Genomic DNA, 27,667 nt, shown 5'->3' with positions numbered 1-27,667 from the left:
GGAATACACAATTGACATGAGTGGATGCAGGTGGTCAGACAGGATGCTTACGTGCGCTTCAGCTGTCAGAGACGTATCTAGTCGTATCAGGAGTCCCAGATGACTTCAACTACACACGCCTCAGACCATTACACAGCCTCCACCAGCTTCAACAGTCCCCTGCTGACATACAGGGTCCATGGATTCACGAGGTTGTCTCCATACCCATACACGTCCATCCGCTCGATACAATTCCAAACGGTACTCGTCCGTACAGGCCTCATGTTTCCAGTCATCAACGATCCACTGTTGGTGTCGACGGGCCAGGCGAGGCGTGAAGGTTTGTGTCGTGTGGTGTTCAAGGGCACACGAGTGGGTCTTCGGCTCCGTAAGCCCATATCGATGATGTTTCGTTGAATGGTTCGCATGCTGACACTTGCTGATGGGCCAGCATTAAAATCTGCAGCAAGATACGGAAGGGTTGCACTTCTGTCACGTTGAACGATTCTCTTCAGTCGGCGTTGGTACTGTTCTTGCAGGATCTATTTCCGGCCGCACCGATCTCGGAGCTTTCATGTTTTATCGGATTCCTAATATTCACGGTACACTCGTGAAATGGTCATCAGGGAAAATCCCCACTTCATCGTTACCTCGGAGGTGCTATGTACCATCGCTCATGCCCCGACCTTCAAACTCACTTAAATCTTGATATCCTGCCAAAGCAACAGTAACCGACCTAGGAACCGATGACCGTAGCACCAAACAGTAACCGACCTAGTAACTGCGCCAGACACTTGTTGTCTTATACAGGCGTTGCCGACCGCAGCGCCTATTCTGCCTTTTTACATATCTCTGCATTTGAATACGCAAGCCTATATCAGTCTCTTTTGCGCTTCAGTGTATGTTATAGGAAATATTTGAGATCCTGTCATATTAAATGACAAATGTGTCATTGCTATGTAAGAGCATAATGTAAGTAGACTTATATTACTGCTATATATGTACAGTTATCATTTTGCAGAAATATATGTACATACAATCGTTTGTTCCTGTGTATCAAATGCCACTGGTGATGTGTTATTAACCGGAAAACCGATTTTGGGAAATGAAATAGTTCTAATGGAGCTCATGGTGTATTGAAGACGTCTTTCTATAAACTTTGTTTCGTCTTTATCAGACATGACGTATTTCTTATTTGGCTAAGAAATTACGAGTTCCGCGTTAAGACGGCAAACCACTTCGAGATCAAATCACATAGGTGTTGTAACTACTCCCAAAATAGTAACGGGATTCCGAAGAGTGCAACGTCGTCGTGCAACTGCGATTCTACCTGGATAAATTTCTATAGTTGCATTAAAAAGAAAAGGAAAAAATGTCGATATCTATTTCTCTGTAATTAAACTAAACTCTACCCGAACTGGTCATAAAGCCCCAACGGTACCGACCGGTCGCCGTGTCATCCTCGGCCAACAGGCCTCACTGTAAGCGGATATGCAGGACCATGTGGTCAGAACGCAGCTCTCCAGGCCGTATGCCAGAGTAAGAGACCGGAACCGCTGCTTCAAGTACCTCCTCAATTGGCCTCGAAAGGGCCGAGTGGACCCCGCTTGCCAACAGCGTTCGGTAGACCGGATGGTCACCCATACAAGTGCTAGCCCAGCCCGACAGAGCTTAATTTCGATGATGTGACGGGAAGCGGTGCTACCACTGCGGCAAGGCCGTTGCCTTCTCTGTAAGTAATTAGCAATGAAAATACGCTAAGTGCCGCTTAGTGAGTGCTTCCTCACAATTCACCCAGTGGAAACGATATTACGACATTGTAAACGGCTTCGGAAGCAGCTGAGGTGCAGAGCTTAGCCTAATCGCCCCTTACATCGGACAACACGCGTGTGCTCCAGAGCTGAGCGACGCTGCCGCCGAGCGCTCACCTCGCAGTCGTCCGCCAGGTAGTCGTAGCTGGCGGTGAACTCCCCCGTGTAGGCCGTCTCGTTGACAGCCTCGTCCAAGATCAGCGACACGTTCACCAGCATCCCCGGGTATTCCCCGTCGTCGCAGGCGCCAAAGTCCACGGTCTTCAAAGCGTACGGGCCCTGCCGGGCACAAACAATACATTGCAAGGGGTCTTCCAGCATTCGTGTCGACACAACGAAACCAAGTGCTGACAAAACAATACGTTGGTGCTTCATCTTCACTAATATACAGGATGATTTATGCACCATGTACAAGCTCTAGGGATTGACTGAAGAGAGGATACGGATCAGAAAAGGTCTGTCAAAATATCCACGGGTGTACTGCCGGTCTACAGTGTCCAACGGGCACAATATTTCGGCGATCATACATGTCGCCATCATCAGGTGAACTGACGGACTGAGCTCCTGTGAACGTGCCGGCACGGAGATCCGTACACTATGGCTGCTCAGGGGGAACTGGGTTCGGTCGCGGCGGCGGCCGATTTAAATACCCTCCGCCCGAGGCGCGCTCACTCCGCCGTCCGCGCCCCGCGCGACGGTCGCGCGGTGGAACAGATTGCGACGGCTTCTGAGATGACGTCGGTGTGATGGCTCTGTCCGCCGTGTAGGCCATCGAAATTCGCACCAATGACGACCTCATACACCGTGACTGTGGCTATAATCTTAGCAAGGCTTGGGAACCAGCGATTGGGTTAATCTAGAGTAAATCGGGCAAATGTATAGTTGTGACGACCACGGCGGACAGAGCCATCACACCGGCGTCATCTCAGACGCCGTCGCAATCTGTTCCACCGCGCGACCGTGGCGCGGGACGCGGACGGCGGAGGGAGCGCGCCGCGGGCGGAGGGTATTTAAATCGGCCGCCGCCGCGACCGAACCCAGTTCCCCCTGAGCAGCCATAGTGTACGGATCTCCGTGCCGGCACGTTCACAGGAGCTCAGTCCGTCAGTTCACCTGATGATGGCGACCTGTATGATCGCCGAAATATTGTGCCCGTTGGACACTGTAGACCGGCAGTACACCCGTGGATATTTTGATTGTCAAATACGCCGGGAGAAACTCAAGAATCACAGAAAAGGTCTAATTAACTTATGCCCGGAAGTGTATGGTTTCTATGCTAGAGGCCATTTATTCAACCTTACGAGGGTCGTTCAATAAGTAATGCCCTACATTTCTTTTCTCACAACATATTTGTTGTTAAGAGTTAGAATTTGGTGACACTAACAGAGTGATTATAATTAAACTTTCAAAACGCTGTAGAAATAACACCTCTGGTCACAATTACGTCAATTTGCAACGGAATATTATCGGAGAAGGAGCAAAACGTACGTCAGAATAAAAAAAAAATTTGTGAAGATTGATCAGTAAATGGCACTGTATGTGTCAGAATACGTAAATGAAAACACCTTCCATGCGCACGACCCAGTGAAGTTGGTTTAAACACGCCGGGTACACGGCTTTTCCTCCTTCCGCATCTGCAACGATCGCCGTGACTGTCTCAGTGCAGGATCGCGCTCTGCTCGTAAAGCTGCATTACAAGAATGATGGCTGTGCACACGTCGCTCTGCAGAAGCCACAGCAGTGCAGGAGGAGGCGAGTGGCGGAGTGCAAACGTGTGGTGCACGGAGAACTGCCCGAACGTTGGACACACCCGTGAGCACGGCGCGTAAAACCCTACGAAACACCCTTCTTCGCTGTCCATTCAGAATTTCCCATGTGCACGAGTTGCTTCCTGTTGACCTGCCAGCAAGAGAGACCTTTGCTTTAGAATTTCTTGCTAGCACAGAAGTGGTCAATGATTGACCGTGGAAGATTTTGTGGACAGACGAAGCCCACATTCATCAGACAGGAAATGTCAGTACGCAGAATTGTCGAATATGGGCAACGGAAAACCCACACGCAAACCAACCAGTACCACTTCGTGCTGAAAAGGTCTCTGTGTGTTGCGGGTTTACGGCATCGTTTTTCATAGGGCCATATTTTTTGCAAGAGACAGGTGCTTCCGGTCCTGTTACCTGTACCGCCACTGGTAAGCGCTATCAGTGTATTTTGCGCAACCACTTCATTCCAGCTCTTCAACAGCGTGGGTGTGTGGATGAAATCATTTTGATGCAAGATGGCGCACCTCCGCACACTGAAAATCCAATTAAGCAGCTGCCGAAGTACCATTTCGGAAATGCTAGAATTTTGAGCCGCCATTTCCTTACAGCTTGGCCGTCTCTATCACCTGATCTTGATCCGTGTGATTTCTGGCTGTGCGGCTGTCTGAAAGATGGTGCGTTCAGTGATCCGACTGCAAACTTAGCTACATTTAAGACACGCATTGCGCAACACATTCTGAACGTGATCCCGGAAACACTTTGAAGAGTTGTGGAACATGCTGTTTCTCGATTTCAACTGAAAGGGTGTCTAATGAATTCTGTTACTACTTTGGTTTTGATGAAAGTCTATGTGTGTGTTAATGCAGCTAGCCGCTAACTTGGTGTAATGTTTTGTCTGTACAGAAGTGTATCTGTCGCCTTTATCGCTCTCTCACCCTCTCACACAATTCTGTACAATAAAGTCAAGGGCTTAGGTATTCTTATCAGGCTTATCCGTGCAAAGACAGACAAAACATTATACTAATGGGAGGATTCTGAGTAACTTCTAGAATTCCATTCGCTCTCTCTTTCTCTCTCCCTCTCTGTCATTTATCTGTGTACAGTTCAAATATAATTTACATGAAATCAGCCTAGTAGAATCTCTGGTGGAGCCCTTCGTCTTAATATTCAGCGGCTGGCTTGCTAGAAAAGATCTTTACATACATTATTATTATTAAGCGCTGCATTCAGTTGGGAAAATCGATCGTTTGAACACTTCGTTCAGTTTACGACAGATCTAAAATTTCAGATGTGGACGAAGCCTTTTTGGACGATTTCAATAAAACTCAGAGATTGCAGGCTCTCTTCGTCACAGCTGAAACTTCCCAATTAATTACAGGGCCCAGACAATCATCAATGATTCAGACAGAGAACGCATTCGTCATTCACTCTAGAATAAAATGGTCACAAACCTTATTTCTGAGGAAAATTGTATATTGAATCCATTTCCGTACATGTTCCGTTTCCGTGGATTTTAAGTCTCATGCAATTTACTTTTACAAGTCCTTCTTTCTCTTTATCTACCACGCTAGCGGCACAAACTTTCCTGTCTCGCTTTAGCGCGAAGAAGAGTAAATAAATCTCCTTTAGCAATCCGAAAATCTTCCAACCGATACTTTCCGAAGCTGTTCCTTTCTCTCTCTTTCTATCTCTCTTTCCATAACTATAATGACCATGGAGCATACACCTGTGTACCTCTGTTGTTCCAAAGAATAAACGTACTAGAAAAATACCTTGGCGTCGACGAGCTGTCGGCGCATATATTACTAGAAAATCCGCTCAGATACTTTTCAAACGTAAATAAATGTGGATGATTTGATTGACCATTATTAATTATTGCGTGGTAGAGGGTAATTTTCCGTGGGGAGATTACAATGCCCCTCGCAGCGAGCGAAGTTTGTGAGGTCAATTTTTATTCACCGAACACACTTCGCGAGCTATCTATTAGCGTGGATAACCCGGAAGTGATGATTGTCAGTCCTCCGACTGAAAAAGAATATTATGTTTGAACTAGACGAAGAAAAGAAATGTTGAAGACAGAAGAAATGAAGAGACCGGTACCGCGGCTGTATTACTTTTACGTGCATCTAGGTGTTATGTTTGCTGTGCACAACCAAGGAAGATGATCTTTCATGAACTTATGTCAGGGTCTACCCATTCGGGAACTTTCTTAAGCAGGGAAACCTTGGAAAACCTCTTAAGCTTAGACCCCCAGCCTACGGTACATAGAAGATAGGAAAGCCTATAGAAGAACAAAAATAATTTTGAAATTTATCTCTAAAGGAAAGATAGGGCTTAATTTGTATCACGATTTGGAGAAGAGTAGTTTGTGCCTCTAGCAAAAAAAAACGTTTTACAATAAATAACGTGAATTCGCGTTTTACAATCTTGCTTCTAGGACAATATATCTTGCGGTGCTAAACTCCCCCGGGTCTTGCATGTCCCCGACGTCCACAGTTGTAGTCGGTCTTCTCTGCGGCCCCCTCTGTCGTTGATCTTCTACGCGCCCCTCCGTGGGAAGAGTAGAAGGGACAGGGATACTCGAATACACATGCAACATTCATTCCAAAAGAATTAGCAATGACCAAAAGGGAAACTCTTCCTGTAAGAGAACTGATTAGGTTGCACCGTCCAAGATTCTCCTTTTTGAAAGCAAAATCCTTGTGGCTTCATGGATCCTTTTTGTTACGACGTACTTCAAGGAATTCAACTCTTAATTAATGATGTTGCCAAAAGCATCAACCAATTTACTCTCGTTTGAATACTCCTTTTGACTTTGCCTCCCCACTTGTGCTTATAAGTCCAAAAGTTTTAACAGATTTTCTATGACTGATTTGTTCTTCGTAATTTAAAGGATTCATGTAACTGACTATAGATTTTGGATTCAAATCATCGAATAATGGAAAGTGTAGTTCATTTTATTCCAAGACATCCTCCATATTTCCTTGATAAGTCATATAATTTACCTATACTCAAAAAAACTTTTTATTCTAAATACGTATATTTCTGCGCTTGAGTGCTGAAATGTAGAAGTTATTAGCATTGAGGAATGCGGATTCACTTCTTTCATTTACTCTCTGATTCATACGGCGTTCATCCATGCTCATATATGGAAATGGATTTTTTCACACAAAATTCCCAAACGAACACAAACCATTAAATTACTACAGAATCTATGAATACTACTTTCTTTAATCATTCAATAATAAATTAAAACTCTTAACTTCAAATTATACCACCTATTCCTTTTAAAGTTCAACATGAATCAGTTTATCCCCGCGTTTAGTGCGAGTCTCTTACAAAGGATATCTGTGTCGTCTATATCGATTTTAATTCTCGCGCCGACGTCAACTGTTTTGCGCGGGAAATAATCTTTGCGGCGTTAACCGTCACTCACGATTCACTACCACAACACATCCCTTCACATATTTACACATTTAAGCGTTCACATGAGATTATATATGAATCTTCACTCGAACCTCTTCAGATTATTCAGCGTCATTTGCGGGGAAACATTTTATTCTTCTTGAAGGTCAGTCAGATCCTTTATACATCTTGATAACATTAGCAATGCTAAAGTTCTATGTTCACCCAAACCACAGGTGAAGCCTATCTCCACTATCTTTTTTACAACACTCAATAGTACTAATTAGTCACTATTTCTATACTCTATGTCACTGACTAACTATTTCAATTTAAAGGCTTTTAACACTACACACACACAGTTTATTGTTATATTTTTTACGAGCGTTCATCTCTGTCACTCGGAACACCATTCCTCCCTATCTTCTAATCTTCATTATATCTTTTTAAGTCGTTATGAGGAAATAACCCTTTTATTTTGTTCGATCCCGGGTATGCTAACAGATAAGCTCCAGGATTCGGAATTTGTAGGATAATGTATGGTCCAGTATATAGTAACTCCCATTTCTTTATACTTTTCTTTGTTACGGATGATTTGGTATGTCGTTTAACTAGTACCTTCTCGCCGACATGGTATGTCTGTACCCTCTTGATTAATTTGTCATATAGTTGCTTTCTTTGATCAGCCTTTTTCGTCATATTTATGATAGCCTGTCTTATTTTTTCTTCCCAAGGCATCTCGGTTTCCTGAGTTTTGGGGATATGGTCAGTCCAGAAATTTTCCTCTTTTGCTTCGAACATCAATTCACGAGGTGTATATCCAGTTGAGGAGTGGGTCATGTTATTGTATATTTGCTCAAACTCTTCTACATAATTTGCCCACGCAGTTTGCTTATTATGGCAATACGTCCTCATAAACCGATTGAATTCTCTAAAAATCCTCTCCACCAAATTACCTTGTGGGTGGTAAAATGATGTTAGTACATGTTTCACACCGACTTCAGACAAAGTCTGCTTCCACCGGAGTCCCGTGAATATTTTAGCATTGTCAGTTATGATCGCCTTTGGTGTACCAACATGTGGAAGATAATCTCTTATCAATCTTAATACAACTACTTTGGCTGTAGCCGTCTTTATCGGGTATAGCTTTACGTATTTCGTGCACACGTCGAGAAATGCTAACACATATTTAACACCACCTCTTGAAGTAGGTAACGGTCCACACAGATCGCACGAAATTAATCCTTTTGGTTCTTGTACTAATATAGAGCATAATGGGCGCTTAGTCCCTTTTGAATCCGGCTTTGTTTTTTGGCAGATTATGCACCGCTTTAAGACCTCATACACTCTGCGCTTTATGTTGGGGAAATAACAGTACCCACTTATCTTGTCTGCACATTTTGTCGCACCGAAATGTCCCCAGGTCAAATGAGTGAACCAGACAAGTTTCTCTATTTGTGCCTCAGGTATACAAACACACCAACGGACTTTGTTTGGCCTTCCACAGCGGAAAAATAATACGCCATTTACCAGCTTGTAATAATTTGCAATCTGACCCGAAGGTTGCTGTTGTAACCTTTGAATGATACTTCCCCATTGAGCATCCTTTTTCTGTAACTGGGCCATATGCACACACAAATTGATGTAGTACGTCTTATATGGATTTTCCTGCAGCAGCAATATAGGGAATTCTGAGGAATTATTTACTTCAATCTCTTTGGTTAAACCCTGCGGTGACCTTGATAGAGCGTCCGCAATAATGTTTTGCTGCCCTGAGACATGTACGATCTTAAACTGGTATTGTTGCAGAGCGAGAGTCCATCTAGCCAGTCTGGGGTGTAACAGTTTACACGTTTGTAAAAACGTTAATGATTGGTGATCGCAATATACGATAGTCTTCGACCCATATAAATAATAATGAAATTTTTTAAATCCCCAGACGACCGCAAGAGCCTCTAATTCTGTCGTCGTGTACGTTCGTTCACAGTTGGACAAAACACGACTAGCAAACGCAATAGGACAAAAGGTAAGCTGTCCATTTATCTGGCGTACTTGGAAAAGGCACGCTCCAAGACCCACATTTGACGAATCTGTTGACAAGTAGCATTCCTCTTGCATGTCCGGATGGTACAAAAGCGGTGCATTTACTAATTGCTTCTTTATCTCTTCAAATGCTTCTTGACACTCTAATGTCGAGAGCCAGGGCACATCCTTCTTCAGCAAACTATTCAGTGCTGCTGCATTCATGGCCTGATTCGTTACAAATTTTCTAAAAATGATGCAAGACCCATAAACCCTTTTAATTGCCTCCTATTTCTTGGTGTTGGAAACTTACTAATCGCCATTAGCTTCTCCTTGGTCGGTAAAATTCCCTTTGCGTCAATTATATGCCCCAGGAACTTGATTCTATTTAGTGCAAAATGTGATTTCTGTAGGTTAGCAGTTATTCCCATGGTTTTGAAAACGTCCAACACCCGACTCAGTAAAGTAATATGCTCTTCCCAGGTCTTCGATGCAATAAGCATATCATCAACAAATACTGTTATCCTGCTTCTTAGTTCTGGTCCTAATGCGTAATCTAGCGCTGCTATAAAAATTCCAGCACTAATGTTGAGTCCGAAAGGAACTACAGTAAATTGGTAACTTCTTCCTGCATAAATGAAAGCTGTATATTTCCTTGATACCTCATCCAGCTTGACTTGCCAATAAGAACTCCGCAAATCGATGCTCGTCAAATATTGGACATCCTGGAACCGTTGTATCAGTTCGTCTATGTTTTCCGGATGTGTCCTCACTGGAATTATAATTTTATTTATTTCCCTGGCGTCGAGTACCAGTCTCACAGTTCCATTTGCTTTTGGCACAACCAACAATGGGGAGCAGTATGGGCTTGTAGAGGGTTCGATCAAACCCCATTTCAACATGCGATCTATTTCCTTTTGAACTTGAGCCTTTAACCTCCAGGGAACAGGATAGAAAGTTCTACAATACGTTTCGTGCGGCTTAACGTAGAGATGGCATATGTATCCTTTAATCACTCCTGGCCTTTCATCAAACACGTTTTCATCCGCTGATAATAATTCTTTGAGCTGCGTCTTCTGATCTTCAGTGATGCAGTCGGATTCATTTAACTTCTCATCCACTAATTGACCGAAATCTCCTTTGACTTTGAACTCATTATTCACGTGCTGTTTAGAATTTTGTGCAGTCCTGATTACTTGCACACTGATCCCACTACTATATTTTCTGGTAAGGCTATCTTTTTTCAACAAGTCCAACTCAATTTCTTGTTTATTTACATTTAACCAAATTTTTCCTGTTTTAAAATCTATTCTGCATCCGTATTGACGTAGGCTGTCGACTCCGATAATGCAATCTACCACCAAATTTTTCACAACAAGGAATGTGCTTAATATTGCTACTTTTCCTACTCCTACACTAAGTAGTGACTGCACTTTTACATTCGCCGATCGAGCCCCAACGGCGCCTATTATTTTGCAATTTTGAACTGGAAAAATTGGTACTCGTCTTATATTTCTGATCTTGTTGAATAGAGCCTCCGAAATAACATTTGTGGTTGCAGCTGTGTCTAAAACCGCCACTATAGGTACAGTTTCCAAAATGACTTGCACTTCGGCTACTGCCACCTGTTCCTTATTCTCATCTTGGGGTTCTAAGTCCTCGGTCAATTCATCTGCCAGTAATCGTCCATCATTATACGTTAGCATGGGTACACATATCCTGTTGCCCCTCAACCTATTGTTGACCGCTCCTCCGGGGCACGAGTGGGTCCTTACAAGTTTGTTGGATTTTGATTCACCTGGTGGTTGACCTCATCCGTCACTTCGGTAATTACCGGTTGATTCGCGGATGTCCGTCCCCACTGATGTTGGTTATTTGAGTTTATTCCCCCCGGTTGGTTCCACTTTCTATTACTGTTATTGTTCCAAGCTTGTGGTCTGAAATTCCTTTCGTTCCCCCATACGGGATTGTATCGTTTCCCATTCCTGTTGTTCCTTGGATAGCCCCTCGCAAGGCTATTGCCGGTATTATTATTGAGATTTTGAGGGGTTTCTCCACTATTTATCGATCTCTGTGCGTTCCCTTGCCTACCATTTGGCGGAGGTTCTATCTCCCTATATTGGAATCTGTTGTTACGGGCTTTCTGGTTGTTCTCTTCTATAATGTCTATATGATCTAACGTCGTGAGGAACGACTCCAGGTCTTTATCGTTGCCGTAAATCAATTGATTCCGGATACTAGTTGGTAATCTTGCCTTAAGTATGTTTATTATGTCTGACAAAGGCATAGGTCTGTCCCAATATCTAGTTTTATTTATATATTTTTCAAAATACTTCCTAAGGCTTCCTTTCGAAAAAGAGAAAGGCTCTGGGTAGAGCACCTCCTGCCTTAGGCGTTCCTGTACTCCTTCTGACCAGAACTTTGCTAAAAACGCTTTCTCAAAATCGTCATAGTCGAGCAAACAGAAGTCATGTCCGAGGCCCAGATCGCCCCCGAACCTTGTATATACCCAGTAACGAAACTGATCTTCTGCCACTCCGACCAATTTCTGGGTAGAACTCCTCTAAAACTTCGAATAAAAACAATCGGATGGACCCCCCTTTTGTCAGTGTTAAAAATCTGGAATTGCCGATGCTTTATCATTTTTTCTTCGGCATGGCAAAGGCTTTCGTAATCTCCGTCAGATAAAACTTCATGCGAACAACTAGCTCGTGGCAATTTAATATTTGAGTTACTCACACAAGTCGGTATTGTGTGCGAATGTGCAGTAACTGGCTCTATAGTCGCTGGCAACTTCTGCTGCTGGCCTGTATTCATTTGTTCTGAGCCTTGTTGTGAAACGCGTATCGACTCTGCTATCGTTTGTTTCCAATGCTCGAGATCAGCACCTAACTGCTGTCGCACTTCCTCTAGTCCTTTCGCAAACAAATTCTCTTCCTGTTTGCCGCACAGACTCTGGAATGCTTCTTTAACATTTTGCTCAACGTTTTCACACATTAGCCTTTTGTTTTCTAATGTGATTTCGGATAATTTACCCGTTAATACATTAATCTGGTGGTCTATAACGTCTTGACGTTCTGTCAGATGTTCCACACTTTCCTTTAGGTTCGTCTGCGTACGTGCCAATTCAGGAAGTTGCGCAATTGCACATGACATGGCATCTTGCTTTTGTACTAATTGCGGAATCATTTCCACCTGTTCGCGTACGGTATCTATCTTAATAGCCACGTACTCCTTCATTTCTACACGTACGCGTTGAGTAGATTCCTCACATTGAGCTTTAACCAATTCGATTTGTGCAGTTAATTTTCGTTCCGTCTCTTCGGCCTGATCTTTAAGTTCCTTTGTCTTCGCCTCTATCCGTTGTTCTAATTCGGAAAAACTGTCATGTAACTGCTGCTTAATCTCAGCTTTCAGCTTTTCCTGCCCTTCCGTAACTGAGGCTAACTTCGTATTCAAATCATTTTGCCCTTCATTCACTGCGGCGAACTTCGCGTTAATGTCGGTTTTCAAATTTTCTTGCCCTTCAGTAACTGAGGCTAATTTTGTATTCAAATGGTTTTGCCCTTCAGTAACTGAGGCTAATTTCGCGTTAATGTCGGTTTTCATATTTTCTTGCCCTTCAGTAACTGAGGCTAACTTTGTATTCAAATGGTTTTGCCCTTCAGTAACTGAGGCTAATTTTGTATTCATATTATTCTCCGTTAACATCTGCATCTGCCTCATGATAATGACCAATGGGTCTAATCCATGTTGCATACTGGCTGTTACATCTCCAGCCGTGTCTACCGGGCGTTCTATTGCGCTATCTATAGCGATCGGTTCTACAACACTTCTTACTACAACATTATCATCAGTGCTCACAGCTGAAGGCTGTTGGGTGTTGCTCTGCTCTGCTTGACTCATCTTAAACATTGCCCTAGTTAAAACCATATAAATGTTCTACAGTCAAGATGTATATATATCTCCCTTCACAAGAATACTTCTGTGGCTACTTTGTTATAGTACTTATACAGGTAAATGCAACTAGGGCAGGTCAGTCAAACTACTTCTGTTATGAACACAATTAAAATGTTCAAATCTATGTCTACTTCCTCAATACTAGCAAGTTTAATAAAAAAAGTATAGATCTGGCCTTTTTTCGTCCAGCGTGCTGCTTTTATTTGTAGATCAAATAATCCGACTGCGAGTATTTCTTCTCTTTTCCACGTTAAGTTGTCTCGTCGTAGTTCACATGAAACAAAGAACAAAACTATTTTAACAACGTCCAAAAACGTGTCCTGTCACGGATTGGCCATTCTAATGAATTCTGTTACTACTTTGGTTTTGATGAAAGTCTATGTGTGTGTTAATGCAGCTAGCCGCTAACTTGGTGTAATGTTTTGTCTGTACAGAAGTGTATCTGTCGCCTTTATCGCTCTCTCGCCCTCACACACAATTCTGTACAATAAAGTCAAGGGCTTAGGTTTTCTTATCAGGCTTATCCGTGCAAAGACAGACAAAACATTATACTAATGGGAGGATTCTGAGTAACTTCTAGAATTCCATTCGCTCTCTCTTTCTCTCTCTCTCTGTCCTTCATCTGTGTACAGTTCAAATATAAGTTACATGAAATCAGCCTAGTAGAATCTCTGGTGGAGCCCTTCGTCTTAATATTCAGCGGCTGGCTTGCTAGAAAAGATCTTTACATACGTTATTATTATTAAGCGCTGCATTCAGTTGGGAAAATCGATCGTTTGAACACGTCGTTCAGTTTACGACAGATCTAAAATTTCAGATGTGGACGAAGCCTTTTTGGACGATTTCAATAAAACTCAGAGATTGCAGGCTCTCTTCGTCACAGCTGAAACTTCCCAATTAATTACAGGGCCCAGACAATCATCAATGATTCAGACAGAGAACGCATTCGTCATTCACTCTAGAATAAAATGGTCACAAACCTTATTTCTGAGGAAAATTGTATATTGAATCCATTTCCGTACATGTTCCGTTTCCGTGGATTTTAAGTCTCATGCAATTTACTTTTACAAGTCCTTCTTTCTCTTTATCTACCACGCTAGCGGCACAAACTTTCCTGTCTCGCTTTAGCGCGAAGAAGAGTAAATAAATCTCCTTTAGCAATCCGAAAATCTTCCTACCGATACTTTCCGAAGCTGTTCCTTTCTCTCTCCTCTCTCTATAATAACCATGGAGCATACATCTCTGTACCTCTGTTGTTCCAAAGAATAAACGTACTAGAAAAATACCTTGGCGTCGACGAGCTGTCGGCGCATATATTACTAGAAAATCTGCTCGGATACTTTTCAAACGTAAATAAATGTGGATGATTTGATTGACCATTATTAATTATTGCGTGGTAGAGGGTAATTTTCCGTGGGGAGATTACAGGTGGACAGCATATTGAACACGTTTTGCACCAGTCACAAGGAAATTAATAATCCGATTTCATTATGATTGGTGCTGTTTATGCGGATATTGTCCTCAGGACAATTAAAAACTGATTTTTCCCAATCCATGTGATATGACCTTGCCTAGGTGGATGGGCTTACGTAATTAACAGTATGACACCTATACACCCATGCACATAAGGCAGTACAGTTTGTTTGACGTCAAACGTACACCTTAGGCTTTGTTGTATGATTCATTTGTAGTCAACCTCTATTAAACAATGACTCTTACAGCGCCATCTATTGCTACATTCTGTAACTATTTATTTTTCTTCTACGATAGATTTTCCCCCTTCTCCGTTAATATTCCGTTGCAATTTGATTTTATTCTGACCAGTGGCGTTATTTCTGCAGCGGTTTGAACGTTTAACTTTAATTATAGTCATCCTGTACATGAACTTGTCTTGTCCAAGTCCTACTTTTCTACATAGTCTCCATCACGTTCTATGGCTGCACGCCATCGTTGTGGAAGAGCATGTATTCCCTGCTATTAAAAGGCCTTGTCCTGTAGGCGTAGCCATGTTTTCACTGCATGACTGACACTCTCTTCATCTTCAAAGTCTGTTCCCCATACAGAGTCTTTAGGCGGCCCAAAGAGATGCAAGTCCGAGGGTGCAAGGTCTGGACTATAGGGCGGATGACGCAATGATTTCCAACCCAATGGGGCGAAGTGTTCCCGGGTTCTCACACTTGTGTGTGGCCGTGCATTATCGTGTTGGAGTAAGTTTTATACTGGATTCTTGTCCGATCGAACACATCCGAAACGGTTCTGGAATTTATTCGAAGTCTTCACGTACGCCTCTGAATTGATGGTTAACCGTCTTGGAATCACATCCACGAGAATAACATCATCAAAATCTAAGAAGACTGTCACCATGACTCTTCCAGCAATGATGGTTGTCTTGATTTTTCTTTTTTGTGGTGAATGAGGACGATGGCACTCCATGGACTGCCTTTTTGTTTCCGGCGCAAAGTGGTGCATCCAGCTTTCGTCCCCTGTAACGATCCATGACAGAAGTGTGTCTCCGTCGGTTTCTAAACGCTCCTACAATTCAGATGAAATGGTCTTTCTTTGAATCTTGTGGCCCGCTGTGAGCATTCGTGGAACCCTTCGTGAGCACCTCTTTGACTATCTGAGAGTCTCCATCATTGCAGACGCACTTCCAATGCTGACCGACAACTGTAGAGCCAGTCGTAGAGTTGTGATGCGTCGGTTGGCACGAATAATGGCATCCGCATGATTCAGCATGTCTTGATCAGTGGCTGCTACAGGACGTCCCGAGCGGGGCTGATCATGGAGCTCTGTTTCTGCATTTCCCGAGGCTCTAACTTTCTTTACCCATCACCCAACTGTACTCCTATGAACTGCAGCATCGCCAAACACTGCAAACAAATGTTTATGGATGTTCACCACGGTTTCTGTTTCTGCACACAAGAATTCAATAACAGCACGTTGCTTGTAACGTGGGTTGTATGTAGAAGCCATTTTGACGCTGTACTACGGCTCTGCCACTTGCCAGAACGGTTCGAAACCTCCCGGCGCAGGGAACAAACATCAAATGTGAAGCACCCACTAGGACGTTTGTCTGTGTATTTTAAAAATTTTAAAGAAATGTGGGACGTTAGTTACTGAACTACACTCGTACATTGTTGCAGAGACTGCGGTATAATACGCGCTGTCGCATGTAGCCACAGTTACAATATGTGTTGGAAACGTTTCCCATGTGCCTCATCTCATCCGTGTACGCGCTATAGCGTGCTCTGTGTGACACGTCCGCACTGGCCAGGCTCCACGCGGAGAGTGTCACGGGCAGCACGGATACACTGTTCCAGTGTCTCCACATCTGGAGTGGGCTTTGCCTACATGATGCTACTGAGATGACCCCCTAACCAGAAATCGCACGGGTTGAGGTCCGGTGAACGAGCAGGCCATGCGACTGGAACCCCCCCCCCTCCCTCCCCCACCTCGCCCCCATGTGACCCACCAACAAGAGAGGACAAGACTGAGACGCGTCCGGGCATTGGCGGCGATGTTAGCTGGAGCATCTGCAAGTAGTAGCCGTATAATCCTTCGAATCATCAACGGCACTTCTTCCAGCAGGGGGGATAAAGTCAGCCACAAGAAGTTCCGGCCTGTTATGTGTCTTGGAAGGAAGATCGATCCCAAAATACGGTCGCCAGTTATTCCAGCCCACACATTCCGGCTGCACCGATGCTGGTCATTCGCTGTCACCATACCCTGCAGGTTCTGCATAATATGCCACAGACGACTGTCTGGAAAGTTGATGATGCCACTCTACGTAAAGGTGGCCTCATCTGTGAATAGGATGGATGACACAAATCCCAGAATCGTGGTTGCCAGTCGGAGAAACCAGTGACAAAGCTGATCCCGATGTGGAAAGTCTGTCGCTAGTAAGCCCTGCACACGCTGTGATAGGGTAGCAACAGTTGTCGTCTAGAATGTCCCACACGGTCGTCTGACGCACCCTGTACTGGGGGGAGGGCAACTTTATGGTACAGACACGGTAGTCGCCTTCCACAGTGTTAGTCACATTTTCGTCCAAGTCTGGTGTCCAAACATTTGGGGTACGTCCTTCATGATTTCTAGCTTCCTGAAACGACCCTGTCTCAGACAAACGGTGAAACACTGTTGCAAACATTGAGAGCTGTGCCAGAATGAGGTTTTCGCTCTGCAGCGGACTGTGCGCTGATATGAAACTTCCTGGCAGATTAAAGCTGTGTGCCGGACCGAGACTCGAACTCGGGACCTTTTCCTTTCGCGGGCAAGTGCTCTACCAACGTAGCTACCCAAGCACGACTCACGCCCCGTCCTCACAGCTTTACTTCTGCCAGTTTCATTGAGAGCTGTGGTTGTTGGCAGGAACAGATCTGATACAACGTTACTTCCAGCAGCCCGTTGCTATTTGCCTTTCCGTAAGTAGACACCATGTCGGCAAGCTCTCGATTCGAATATAGGAGCATTGTGAATGACGCTCCATCACGTCCACTACAAGGTGAATCAGCAAGAGAAGTGAATCGGACATAACGTTACCAATTACTGTGGCTTGAGAGGGCGCTAGGGCATGACATCCGAGGAACAGTACCACCCTCTAGGAGGAAACCACGCGTACTGTGGCTGCATGCTACAGTGCGTATTAGACCGCATTCTCTGTAACAAAATAAGTGACCTCTAGCATGGAAACCATGCCTTTCCGTACATAAGTCCGTTAGACTGTTTTTGTTTCGTATCCTCTCATCGATCGATCCCTAGAGTTTGCACATGGTGGTAAAAATCACCCTATATAAAGGAGAAACGTTATTTAACATTGTTCCCAAAAATCTCTAATAATTTACGTCAAATTTTTACACAAGGCTCTTATAAGCGATTGGAAGAACATAGGCTACACATTTTCTTAAACAACAATGCACATATTTTTCTGTTAAAACCGAGTCCGAGAAAGACAGTGCTGTTCTGTGTTATGAAAAGTGTGGTTTCGACTTCTTTCTCCCAGATGGCTTTTGTTACGATAGCAGAACTTTTAAACCATTACACAAAATTTTTATGCCTCAAATATTGTTTCTCAGGGAATATAACTTTAAACAATACATGTCTACCGAACATAGTGCTGTTTTGTTTTCTTCCTCGAAGTCGGATTTCACATAAACTTGTATGATCAGAAATTTGTATTTCTACCTTATAGGCTAGTGATTAGAATACTGTTATGCAGTGTGAATCATCCTAAACTTTGTAATGCTATTTGTCCGTGGATTAAGACTGCGATTTAATGTCACTGAAGATGCTCCCCTCACATATCAAGCAGCTGTAGAGGTCTCTCTTGTACCCCAGATACCAATCATCGTAACCGATCTCTCCATTCATTTTAAGTCAATCAACATTTATTTTGCAATAAGAGAGAATGCTCACGGTCTGGCATACAAGTACGTTGGAACGGATCTACGATCAGAGTGTTTGTACCGTCGTGAACTGTATGTACCGTTTCACTGACACTTGGCACACAGTAGCACAGAAACTAAAATTTTACTCTGTAGTATCAGGGCATAGGCTACAACAACTATTGTACAAACAACAGTACGTAAGTATACAGGATCAAGCGAAATTCGCGCACTCGGGCTTCGCGGCCCACCACATGTACAGTAACTACCTCTGTCAACACACACATCCAGCGCTGTACGGTTGGTGCTTCTGGAGGCGAACCACGGCCGAGTTCTACCGGCGGTGCCTGAAAGGCGCACTCGACGCACCAGCAGACGACCAGCAGTACCTGCCGCGACTAAGGATAACCGAGGCGAAACTCCTTCAAATAAGGAAACAACAAATGAGAGGCGTCCTCGCCAGAAGCAAGGCGTATGGCGAGGTGGATGAAGAGCCACTCACCGTGCACCACCTAAACAGGGAAAGGGAGAGAGCCGCAGGAAAGTGCGTAAGTGAGCCGCAGGACAAGCAGGGGCAGACGCTCAAGACGGAAACGGAATTAACAAAACACATCGAAGGCTATTTCCGAGACATGTTCCATCGAGACGCGACAGACGACGCAGCGACTGCTGGAATTCTGCAGCAGACGAGGAGCGTGCTGACAGGCGCGGACAGGGCGCTGCTGACAGAGAATGTCGACGAGGACGACGTCAGAGAGACTATGGAGACCAGCGCCAGAGCAACAGCACCGGCCGCCGACGGCATCCCGCTCCAGTTCTGCCCCTCGTACTGGGACGTACCAGGAGTGCAGTTCACGGAGATGGTGAACGAGATACTCGATGGGGCGCAAATTCCACCTGGGCTGGCCGAAGGTACCGTAACCCCCATCCCTAAGAGGAGAGCCGCCCGCCGAATTGAAGAGTTTCGCCCGATTACGCTCCTCAACGCCGACTATAAAATAATAGCGAAATACATCGCAAACAACCTGAAATCGGCGATGAGGAAAGTCATGACTCCGTGGCAAACATATGCGGTAACAGGGAAAATATATATTTGACGCCACATGCACCTACAGGGACATAATAGCACAGGCAGCCACCACCAGAAGCGCAGGTGCCATAATTCCGGTGGGCTTCAACAAGGCCTTCGACAGGATCGATCACAAATACCTCTTAGACTCACTAAAGAGACTCGGGTTTGGGCAAAAATTCATCACAATCATCCAAAAAGTACTAAGTACTGGGAGATCGACAGTAATAATCAATAGTTTGAAAACAAAACATATAAAACTGGACATATCCGTGAGGCAAGACTCTCCATTGTCAATGGCTCTATTCGCTACAGCACTGGACCCGGTGCTGCGGAAACTCACAAATGACATCAGAGGATTCTCCGTAGAAGACAAAGCAATAGCATGTATAGCCTACGCTGACGACCTAGGCATCTTTATTGAAGATCAGGAAGATATTGGCAGAGTAGAAACCATCATGAACACATTCCAAAAAGCGTCAGGCGCCCAAACCAACAAACAGTGCTACTGCCGATAGGGAATCAACGACTCAAAGCAGACAGGCCGTGGTACAAAATAGTATGGTACCTGGCGCAAATCTTGAGCATCCCGGCCGAAATTGCGCGAGCACTTAGGAGCGCAGTGTACTACCTGTTGTGGCGCCGAAATACACTCCTGGAAATGGAAAAAAGAACACATTGACACCGGTGTGTCAGACCCACCATACTTGCTCCGGACACTGCGAGAGGGCTGTACAAGCAATGATCACACGCACGGCACAGCGGACACACCAGGAACCGCGGTGTTGGCCGTCGAATGGCGCTAGCTGCGCAGCATTTGTGCACCGCCGCCGTCAGTGTCAGCCAGTTTGCCGTGGCATACGGAGCTCCATCGCAGTCTTTAACACTGGTAGCATGCCGCGACAGCGTGGACGTGAACCGTTTGTGCAGTTGACGGACTTTGAGCGAGGGCGTACAGTGGGCATGCGGGAGGCCGGGTGGACGTACCGCCGAATTGCTCAACACGTGGGGCATGAGGTCTCCACAGTACATCGATGTTGTCGCCAGTGGTCGGCGGAAGGTGCACGTGCCCGTCGACCTGGGACCGGACCGCAGCGACGCACGGATGCACGCCAAGACCGTAGGATCCTACGCAGTGCCGTAGGGGACCGCACCGCCACTTCCCAGCAAATTAGGGACACTGTTGCTCCTGGGGTATCGGCGAGGACCAATCGCAACCGTCTCCATGAAGCTGGGCTACGGTCCCGCACACCGTTAGGCCGTCTTCCGCTCACGCCCCAACATCGTGCAGCCCGCCTCCAGTGGTGTCGCGACAGGCGTGAATGGAGGGACGAATGGAGACGTGTCGTCTTCAGCGATGAGAGTCGCTTCTGCCTTGGTGCCAATGATGGTCGTATGCGTGTTTGGCGCCGTGCAGGTGAACGCCACAATCAGGACTGCATACGACCGAGGCACACACAGGGCCAACACCCGGCATCATGGTGTGGGGAGCGATCTCCTACACTGGCCGTACACCACTGGTGATCGTCGAGGGGACACTGAATAGTGCACGGTACATCCAAACCGTCATCGAACCCATCGTTCTACCATTCCTAGACCGGCAAGGGAACTTGCTGTTCCAGCAGGACAATGCACATCCGCATGTATCCCGTGCCACCCAACGTGCTCTAGAAGGTGTTAGTCAACTACCCTGGCCAGCAAGATCTCCGGATCTGTCCCCCATTGAGCATGTTTGGGACTGGATGAAGCGTCGTCTCACGCGGTCTGCACGTCCAGCACGAACGCTGGTCCAACTGAGGCGCCAGGTGGAAATGGCATGGCAAGCCGTTCCACAGGACTACATCCAGCATCTCTACCATCGTGTCCACGGGAGAATAGCAGCCTGCATTGCTGCGAAAGGTGGATATACACCGTACTAGTGCCGACGTTGTGCATGCTCTGTTGCCTGTTTCTATGTGCCTGTGGTTCTGTCAGTGTGATCATGTGATGTATCTGACCCCAGGAATGTGTCAGTAAAGTTTCCCCTTCCTGGGACAATGAATTCACGGTGTTCTTATTTCAATTTCCAGGAGTGTATATTCAAAGTGGCGCAAGCAACGTGCTCGCTGCCAACGAAAGAACGGGGCTAGGTCTAGTTGATATAAAGACCAAATGTGCAGCCCTTCTACTGAAACGAAAGCTCGCCATCCAGGACAATAACCCTGACAGCGTCACAGCCAACATCATTGGAGGATACAAGCCCGCATCAGGAGAAGCGCCGGTCGATACGCGGCACATTCCCTCCAGAATGCGACACGTCAGGCTGCACTACGCCTACAAAAGTTACGTTCTGGACACCGTGGCGAACCCCAGCCACAGAACAGCCAAGAGAATATGCTGGGCCCTCAGGGGGAAGCCGGCAAAATGCAAAACCGAACACAAACTCCCGCAATACAATTGGAAACAAATATGGGAAACGTTTCGGAAAACGTGTCGCCTAAAAATGCGAAGAGGACATGGTACAAAATAGTGAACAGAACGGTACCAACCAGCCAAAGACTGGCGGAGATAAAACTCGTCGCAAGTGACAAGTGCGACGAATGTGCCACGACCGACAGCCTCGAGCACCGATTCACCTGCGGGAACGCCGCCGACATAATGGGAAGCGTGCCAGCAGACGGTGGCCCACGTCGGCAGAACAGCGCCGGGAAGCACCACAGTGGAGGCGATCACCGCCCCAGGCTGCAACCCACTTCCACGACCCAAGCGACTGGCGGCTCTCTGGATCCTCGCCATGACAGCACACGCCGTCGCAGCTGGCCTTCCTGGTGGACCTCTGGGAGGAGAACGAGACGTCCCAGCAGCACAGGCGCTACCGCGAGAACTGCACAAACTTGCTGCAGATTCGACTGCAGACAGCGACCGCCAGAGTCCTCCCCAGCCTGTGACCCTCAGCACCGCCACCAGCCACCTGACCTCACCACACTCACCACGAGAAGAACGCGTGCACTGACAGTGATTGAGTGCAACAGAAAAGATAAAGTGCTTTCTCCTCTCGCCTCAAATACTGAAGTATAGTAGTATAAATTCTTTCTTCTTAGTGAAATCAGTGATACAAAGTGCTTCTCACCAAACGTCTGTCATGCTCGCAGTCAAATCAGTGTCAAACGTATGCCCAGTAGTACTAACAGTGATTTTTTTCCTCATTATTTGCACTATATTGTCTAGGATACAAGCATTACTTAGTGGAACGTGCCAACTACTCATAATTTTTTTGAATGATTTCCTGTACTATGTGCCCTATAAAATTTATATTGTTTACTCACACTTTCCGTTCTGCTTCTCTTATATAATATGACACAATTTTTTTCTTTCTTCTTCAATTTATATATAGTCTGTAGCACATGTAAAAAAAATTCCTTCCACTTCTGCTCCATCTATCATGCTGATGTTTTCCCTCATACTGTCTCACATAACAGTGCAAACTAGCGGAAGAGATCAAACGAGAATACACACTCTGAATGTGGCATCACAAGTGCATGACATACAGAAATTTGAACTCAAAATCAATGTGTCGATGCTACGTATAAATTATTATGCCTGTCCTGCAATGTTTTACCCAAACAAAAAAGACGACAAATGGCCACGTAAAATGGTTCAAGGAACAACAATAAGAGAAACACAAAAAACGAAACATATATACAAACGAAAACCTATAAAATGACAGTAATGTTAACCAACTCTAGTAATAGGTTAATAGAATGAAATGTTTTATTTTATTTTAAATGTATGGTTACAAAAATTAAAAAGAAGGTGCCAGTGGATAGTGTTTTGGGTTAGCATGCTGAAGGTCGAGTGTTCGATCCTGGGTTCAAACATATGTTTTTTATTTGGTAAATGTAGTCCTGGTGGTACGGTATCTGGCAACTTAATTGTCAACAGCGATTGCAGCGGGTTCTCTGGAAAACATTTGCACTTACATACTACTGTACAATCGTAGAAATGGAAGATTGGTCAGCTTTGAAAGAAGCCTTTTCTACCTCGTGGGCTCGAATTTATTCGCACTACTTCATATACTAGATGCGAAACCTGTTTTCTCTGTACCTTCCTCTAGTGGTCACATTGATTAGCACCAACTATTATTCTTGCCTAGTTCAGGTCCATTACATTTCGTTAGGGCCTTACGTTACCAGTAGGACTAGCAACATGCTTTGCAGATAATGTCCAAACTCGGTTACTGTTTCTATGTGTTATCACCATGGTCTAATTAATTGTTTCAACTGTTTATTTCTTATTTGTCTAACCACGTATATGTTGAGTTCAGCAGTACAAAATGTTGTAAATTTAAGATACATATGACATAAGAAACGGTATATATTACAGTATGAAATGTCAGAATGAAATTATCAAATAAAAAAATGCGCCACAACCCAGGGTTGAACCCCCAACCTCCTGCACGCTACCCAACACTCTGTGCACTGCACCTTTTCTCTGTTTTTCATTTTGTTCGTTGTTGCTCGTTGTGTTTGGTCGTTTCGGAAATCACATGACATCGGTTCAAATTCGTTGTTGGGCCCTTCATTCTGTTTTTTTTCATTACAGAGGCAAACCAGCTCTCTGACCGAACACACTGAACTACTGTGCCGGCACACGAAGTGCTCAGCACACGTAACATTTGCTGTTAGAGGTAATTAGTAGACATGTGGCTATAGTGTTGCCAGATTGCCACTCTTTAACGTCCTTTTTCTGCCGGATGTACTCCCCGGTCGAAATTTTGTGAGAGACTTTTTTATCCCTGGTATGTGAGGAGTCGCGCTGCAAAGGATCACCCTTTACAATAGAATAGATGTGCTGTATAAATGGGCTCTTTTGCTCTCCTCATTGTGGTCGGTTTAGGTAAGACAGCAAGGCATTTTTAAATAATCAGACAAGTTTTTAACATGATCAGTTTATTTTGCCCTTTCATGAATCAGTAGTTAAGAGAACTACTTCATACTGTTACTTACCACGCAGTGTCCAAACAAACGAGAAATTTGGTATATTCTGCAGTTTTGTAATTGTTTTCTGTAGAAGAATTTACAACAAACTTAAAAACAAAATCCAAAACCTAAAACAAATGAGTCTGTTACTTTCGTATTATATATGAGTTACTACACTTTAGAGCGCCATGCCTCCAAAGAGATCGAAGTAGCAAATTTGGCTGCAGACAAAATTTCCGGAGTAGGATGCATATCCAGTTCCAACGTATATTTAGCGACTGCGAAGCACTGCCGAGTTAGCTAGTCTTTAATGTAACAGTAATTCACCAAAATGTTTTCCTAATAAAGGATGTACCAAAATTCAACGAAAAGAATTCAGAGATAGGAAATTAAGTAGAACGTCGAAATGTTTCACGAGTCATTTGGGCAGTAACAAAAATCTACGGTAAAAATTGCAGCACACATCCCTCATACGTAGACGAAGAAATCATGTTATATCAAAATGGGTCTTCGATCGCTTTGTTTGCATGTTAGCTCTGATTTTCACCAACTCGTTAATGACGGGAAACACACAAGAGCAGAACATTAGAATCATGGGGGACGTGCACTCTTGGCGGCGTCTGATTACGTAGTGCACCGCCAGTGTTTTGTTTTACACGTCCCTGTTGCCACGCGACGTACGTCATTGCTTGTTTTCAGTTAACATCAACTTTTCCTGTTTTCAGTACGACCGTTGCCGGCACACAGGTTACTACGTAGAGTTAATCACAGTCGGCCGCTGTGGCCGAGTGGCTCTAGGTGCTTCAGTCTGGAACCGCGCTGCTGCTACAGTCGGAGGTTCGAATCCTGCCTCGGGCATGGATGTCCTTAGGTTAGTTAGATTCAAGTAGTTCTAAGTTTAGGGGACTGATAATGTCAGATGTCAAGTCCCATAGTGATTAGAGCCATTTCAACCATTTTTTTAAGTTAATGACGGACGTGGCTGGTGCAATGGCAGTGTACACAAGTTCAGAGATGGCAGGTGCCCGTTTGATGTATGGATCAGCTGACGGCAATGGCGACCGTGCTCAGTGTTTGTACGGGAAGAGATTTCCGGGACGAAGGTGCCCCGACAGGTAAACGTTTGAAGCCCCTGATCGTCGACTCAGGGAGCGTGGGGCGTTCGGGCCTGGTACTCGCGACCGTGGGAGGCCTGGGAAGACGAGGGCACCGCAGTGGGAGGCGGCTGCTGGCGGCGACCCTAGCGTCAGAACAGGATCCTTGTTTCTATGTATTCGCAATACATTACATCTGTCTATGTTAAGGGTCAGTTCCCCTCCCTGCACCAAGTGCCTATCCGCTGTAGATCTTCCTCCATTTCGCTGCAATTTTGTAATGCTGCAACTTCATTGTATACTACAGCATGATCCGCGAAAAGCCGCATGCAACTTCCGACACTATCTACTAGGTCATTTATATGTTGTTTTTGTTGTGGTCTTCAGTCCTGAGACTGGTTTGATGCAGCTCTCCATGCTACTCTATCCTGTGCAAGCTTCTTCATCTCCCAGTACCTACTGCAACCTACATCCTTCTGAATCTGCTTAGTGTATTCATCTCTTGGACTCCCTCTACAATTTTTACCCTCCACACTGCCCTCCAATACTAAATTGGTGATCCCTTGATGCCTCAGAACATGTCCTACCAACCGATCCGTTCTTCTGCTCAAGTTGTGCCACAAACTTCTCCCCAATCCTATTCAATACTTCCTCATTAGTTGTGTGATCTACCCATCTAATCTTCAGCATTCTTCTGTAGCACCACATTTCGAAAGCTTCTATTCTCTATTTATCGTCCATGTTTCACTTCCATACATTGCTACACTCCATTCAAATACTTTCAGAAATGACTTCCTGACACTTAAATCTATACTCGATGTTAACAAATTTCTCTTCTTCAGAAACGCTTCCCTTGCCATTGCCAGTCTACATTTTATGTCCTCTCTACTTCGACCATCATCAGTTATTTTGCTCCCCAAATAGCAAAACTCCTTTACCAATCCAAGTGTCTCATCTCCTAATCTAATTCACTCAGCATCACCCGACTTAACTCGGTCATTTATATACATTGTGAAAAGCAATGGTCCCATAACACTCCCCTGTGGCACGCCAGAGGTTACTTTAACGTCTGTATACGTCTCTCCATTGAGAACAACATGCTGTGTTCTGTTTGATAAAAACTCTTCAATCCAGCCACACAGCTGGTCTGATATTCCGTAGGCTCCCCTGTGGCACCCCAGAGGTTACTTTAACGTCTGTAGACGTCTCTCCATTGATAACAACATGCTGTGTTCTGTTTGATAAAAACTCTTCAATCCAGCCACACAGCTGGTCTGATATTCTTTCTGCTCTTACTTTGTTTATCAGGTGACAATGCGGAACTGTATCGAACGCCTTCCGGAAATCAAGGAAAATAGCATCTACCTGGGAGCCTGTATCTAATATTTTCTGGGTCTCATGAACAAATAAAGCTAGTTGGGTCTCACACGATCGCTGTTTCCGGAATCCATGTTGATTCCTACAGAGAAGGCTCTGGGTTTCTAGAAACGACATGATACGCGAGCAAAAAACATGTTCTAAAATTCTACAACAGGTCGATGTCAGAGATATAGGCCTATAGTTTTGCGCATCTGCTCGACGGCCCTTCTTGAAAACTGGAACTACCTGTGCTCTTTTCGAATCATATGGAACCTTCCGTTCCTCTAGAGACATGCGGTACACGGCTGTTCGAACTGGTATCCCGTTAGGTCCAGTGGACTTTCCTCTGTTGAGTGATTTCAGTTGCTTTTCTATTCCTTGGACACTTATTTCGATGTCAGCCATTTTTCTGTTCGTGCGAGGATTTAGAGAAGGAACTGCAGTGCGGTCTTCCTCTGTGAAACAGCTTTGGAAAGAGGTGTTTAGTATTTCAGCTTTACGCTTGTCATCCTCTGTTACAATGCCATCATCATCCCATAGTGTCTGGATATACTGTTTCGATCCACTTACTGATTTAACGTAAGACCAGAACTTCCTAGTATTTTCAGTCAAGTCGGTACATGGAATATTACTTTCGAATTCACTGAACGCTTCACGCATTGCCCTCCTTACGCTGACATCGTCTAGCTTCTGTTTGTCTGAGGTTTTGGCTGCGTTTAAACTTGCAGTGAAGCTCTCTTTGGTTCCGCAGTAGTTTACTAACTTTTTTGTTGAACCACGCTGGGTTTTTCCAGTCCCTCACAGTTTTACTCGGCACGTACCTGTCTAAAACGCATTTTACGATTGCCTTGAACTTTTTCCATAAACACTCA

The 27,667-nt window shown here is 44.8% G+C and overlaps 1 protein-coding gene across 1 annotated transcript in view; it reads right to left on the bottom strand.

The window, feature by feature from the left end:
• The window catches only part of LOC126442678 (uncharacterized), a 161,075-nt gene that overhangs the window by 97,035 nt on the left and 36,373 nt on the right, over positions 1 to 27,667 (bottom strand). Inside the window, exon 2 of the mRNA XM_050090730.1 lies at positions 1,908 to 2,069. Within this exon, the coding sequence (XP_049946687.1) occupies positions 1,908 to 2,069 (162 nt within the window). The remainder of the gene's footprint in view (positions 1 to 1,907; positions 2,070 to 27,667) is intronic.

Source organism: Schistocerca serialis, unplaced genomic scaffold (genome assembly GCF_023864345.2).
Source record: "Schistocerca serialis cubense isolate TAMUIC-IGC-003099 unplaced genomic scaffold, iqSchSeri2.2 HiC_scaffold_1400, whole genome shotgun sequence".
Lineage (NCBI taxonomy): Eukaryota > Metazoa > Arthropoda > Insecta > Orthoptera > Acrididae > Schistocerca > Schistocerca serialis.
This window is presented reverse-complemented; position numbering and strand designations above follow the sequence as displayed.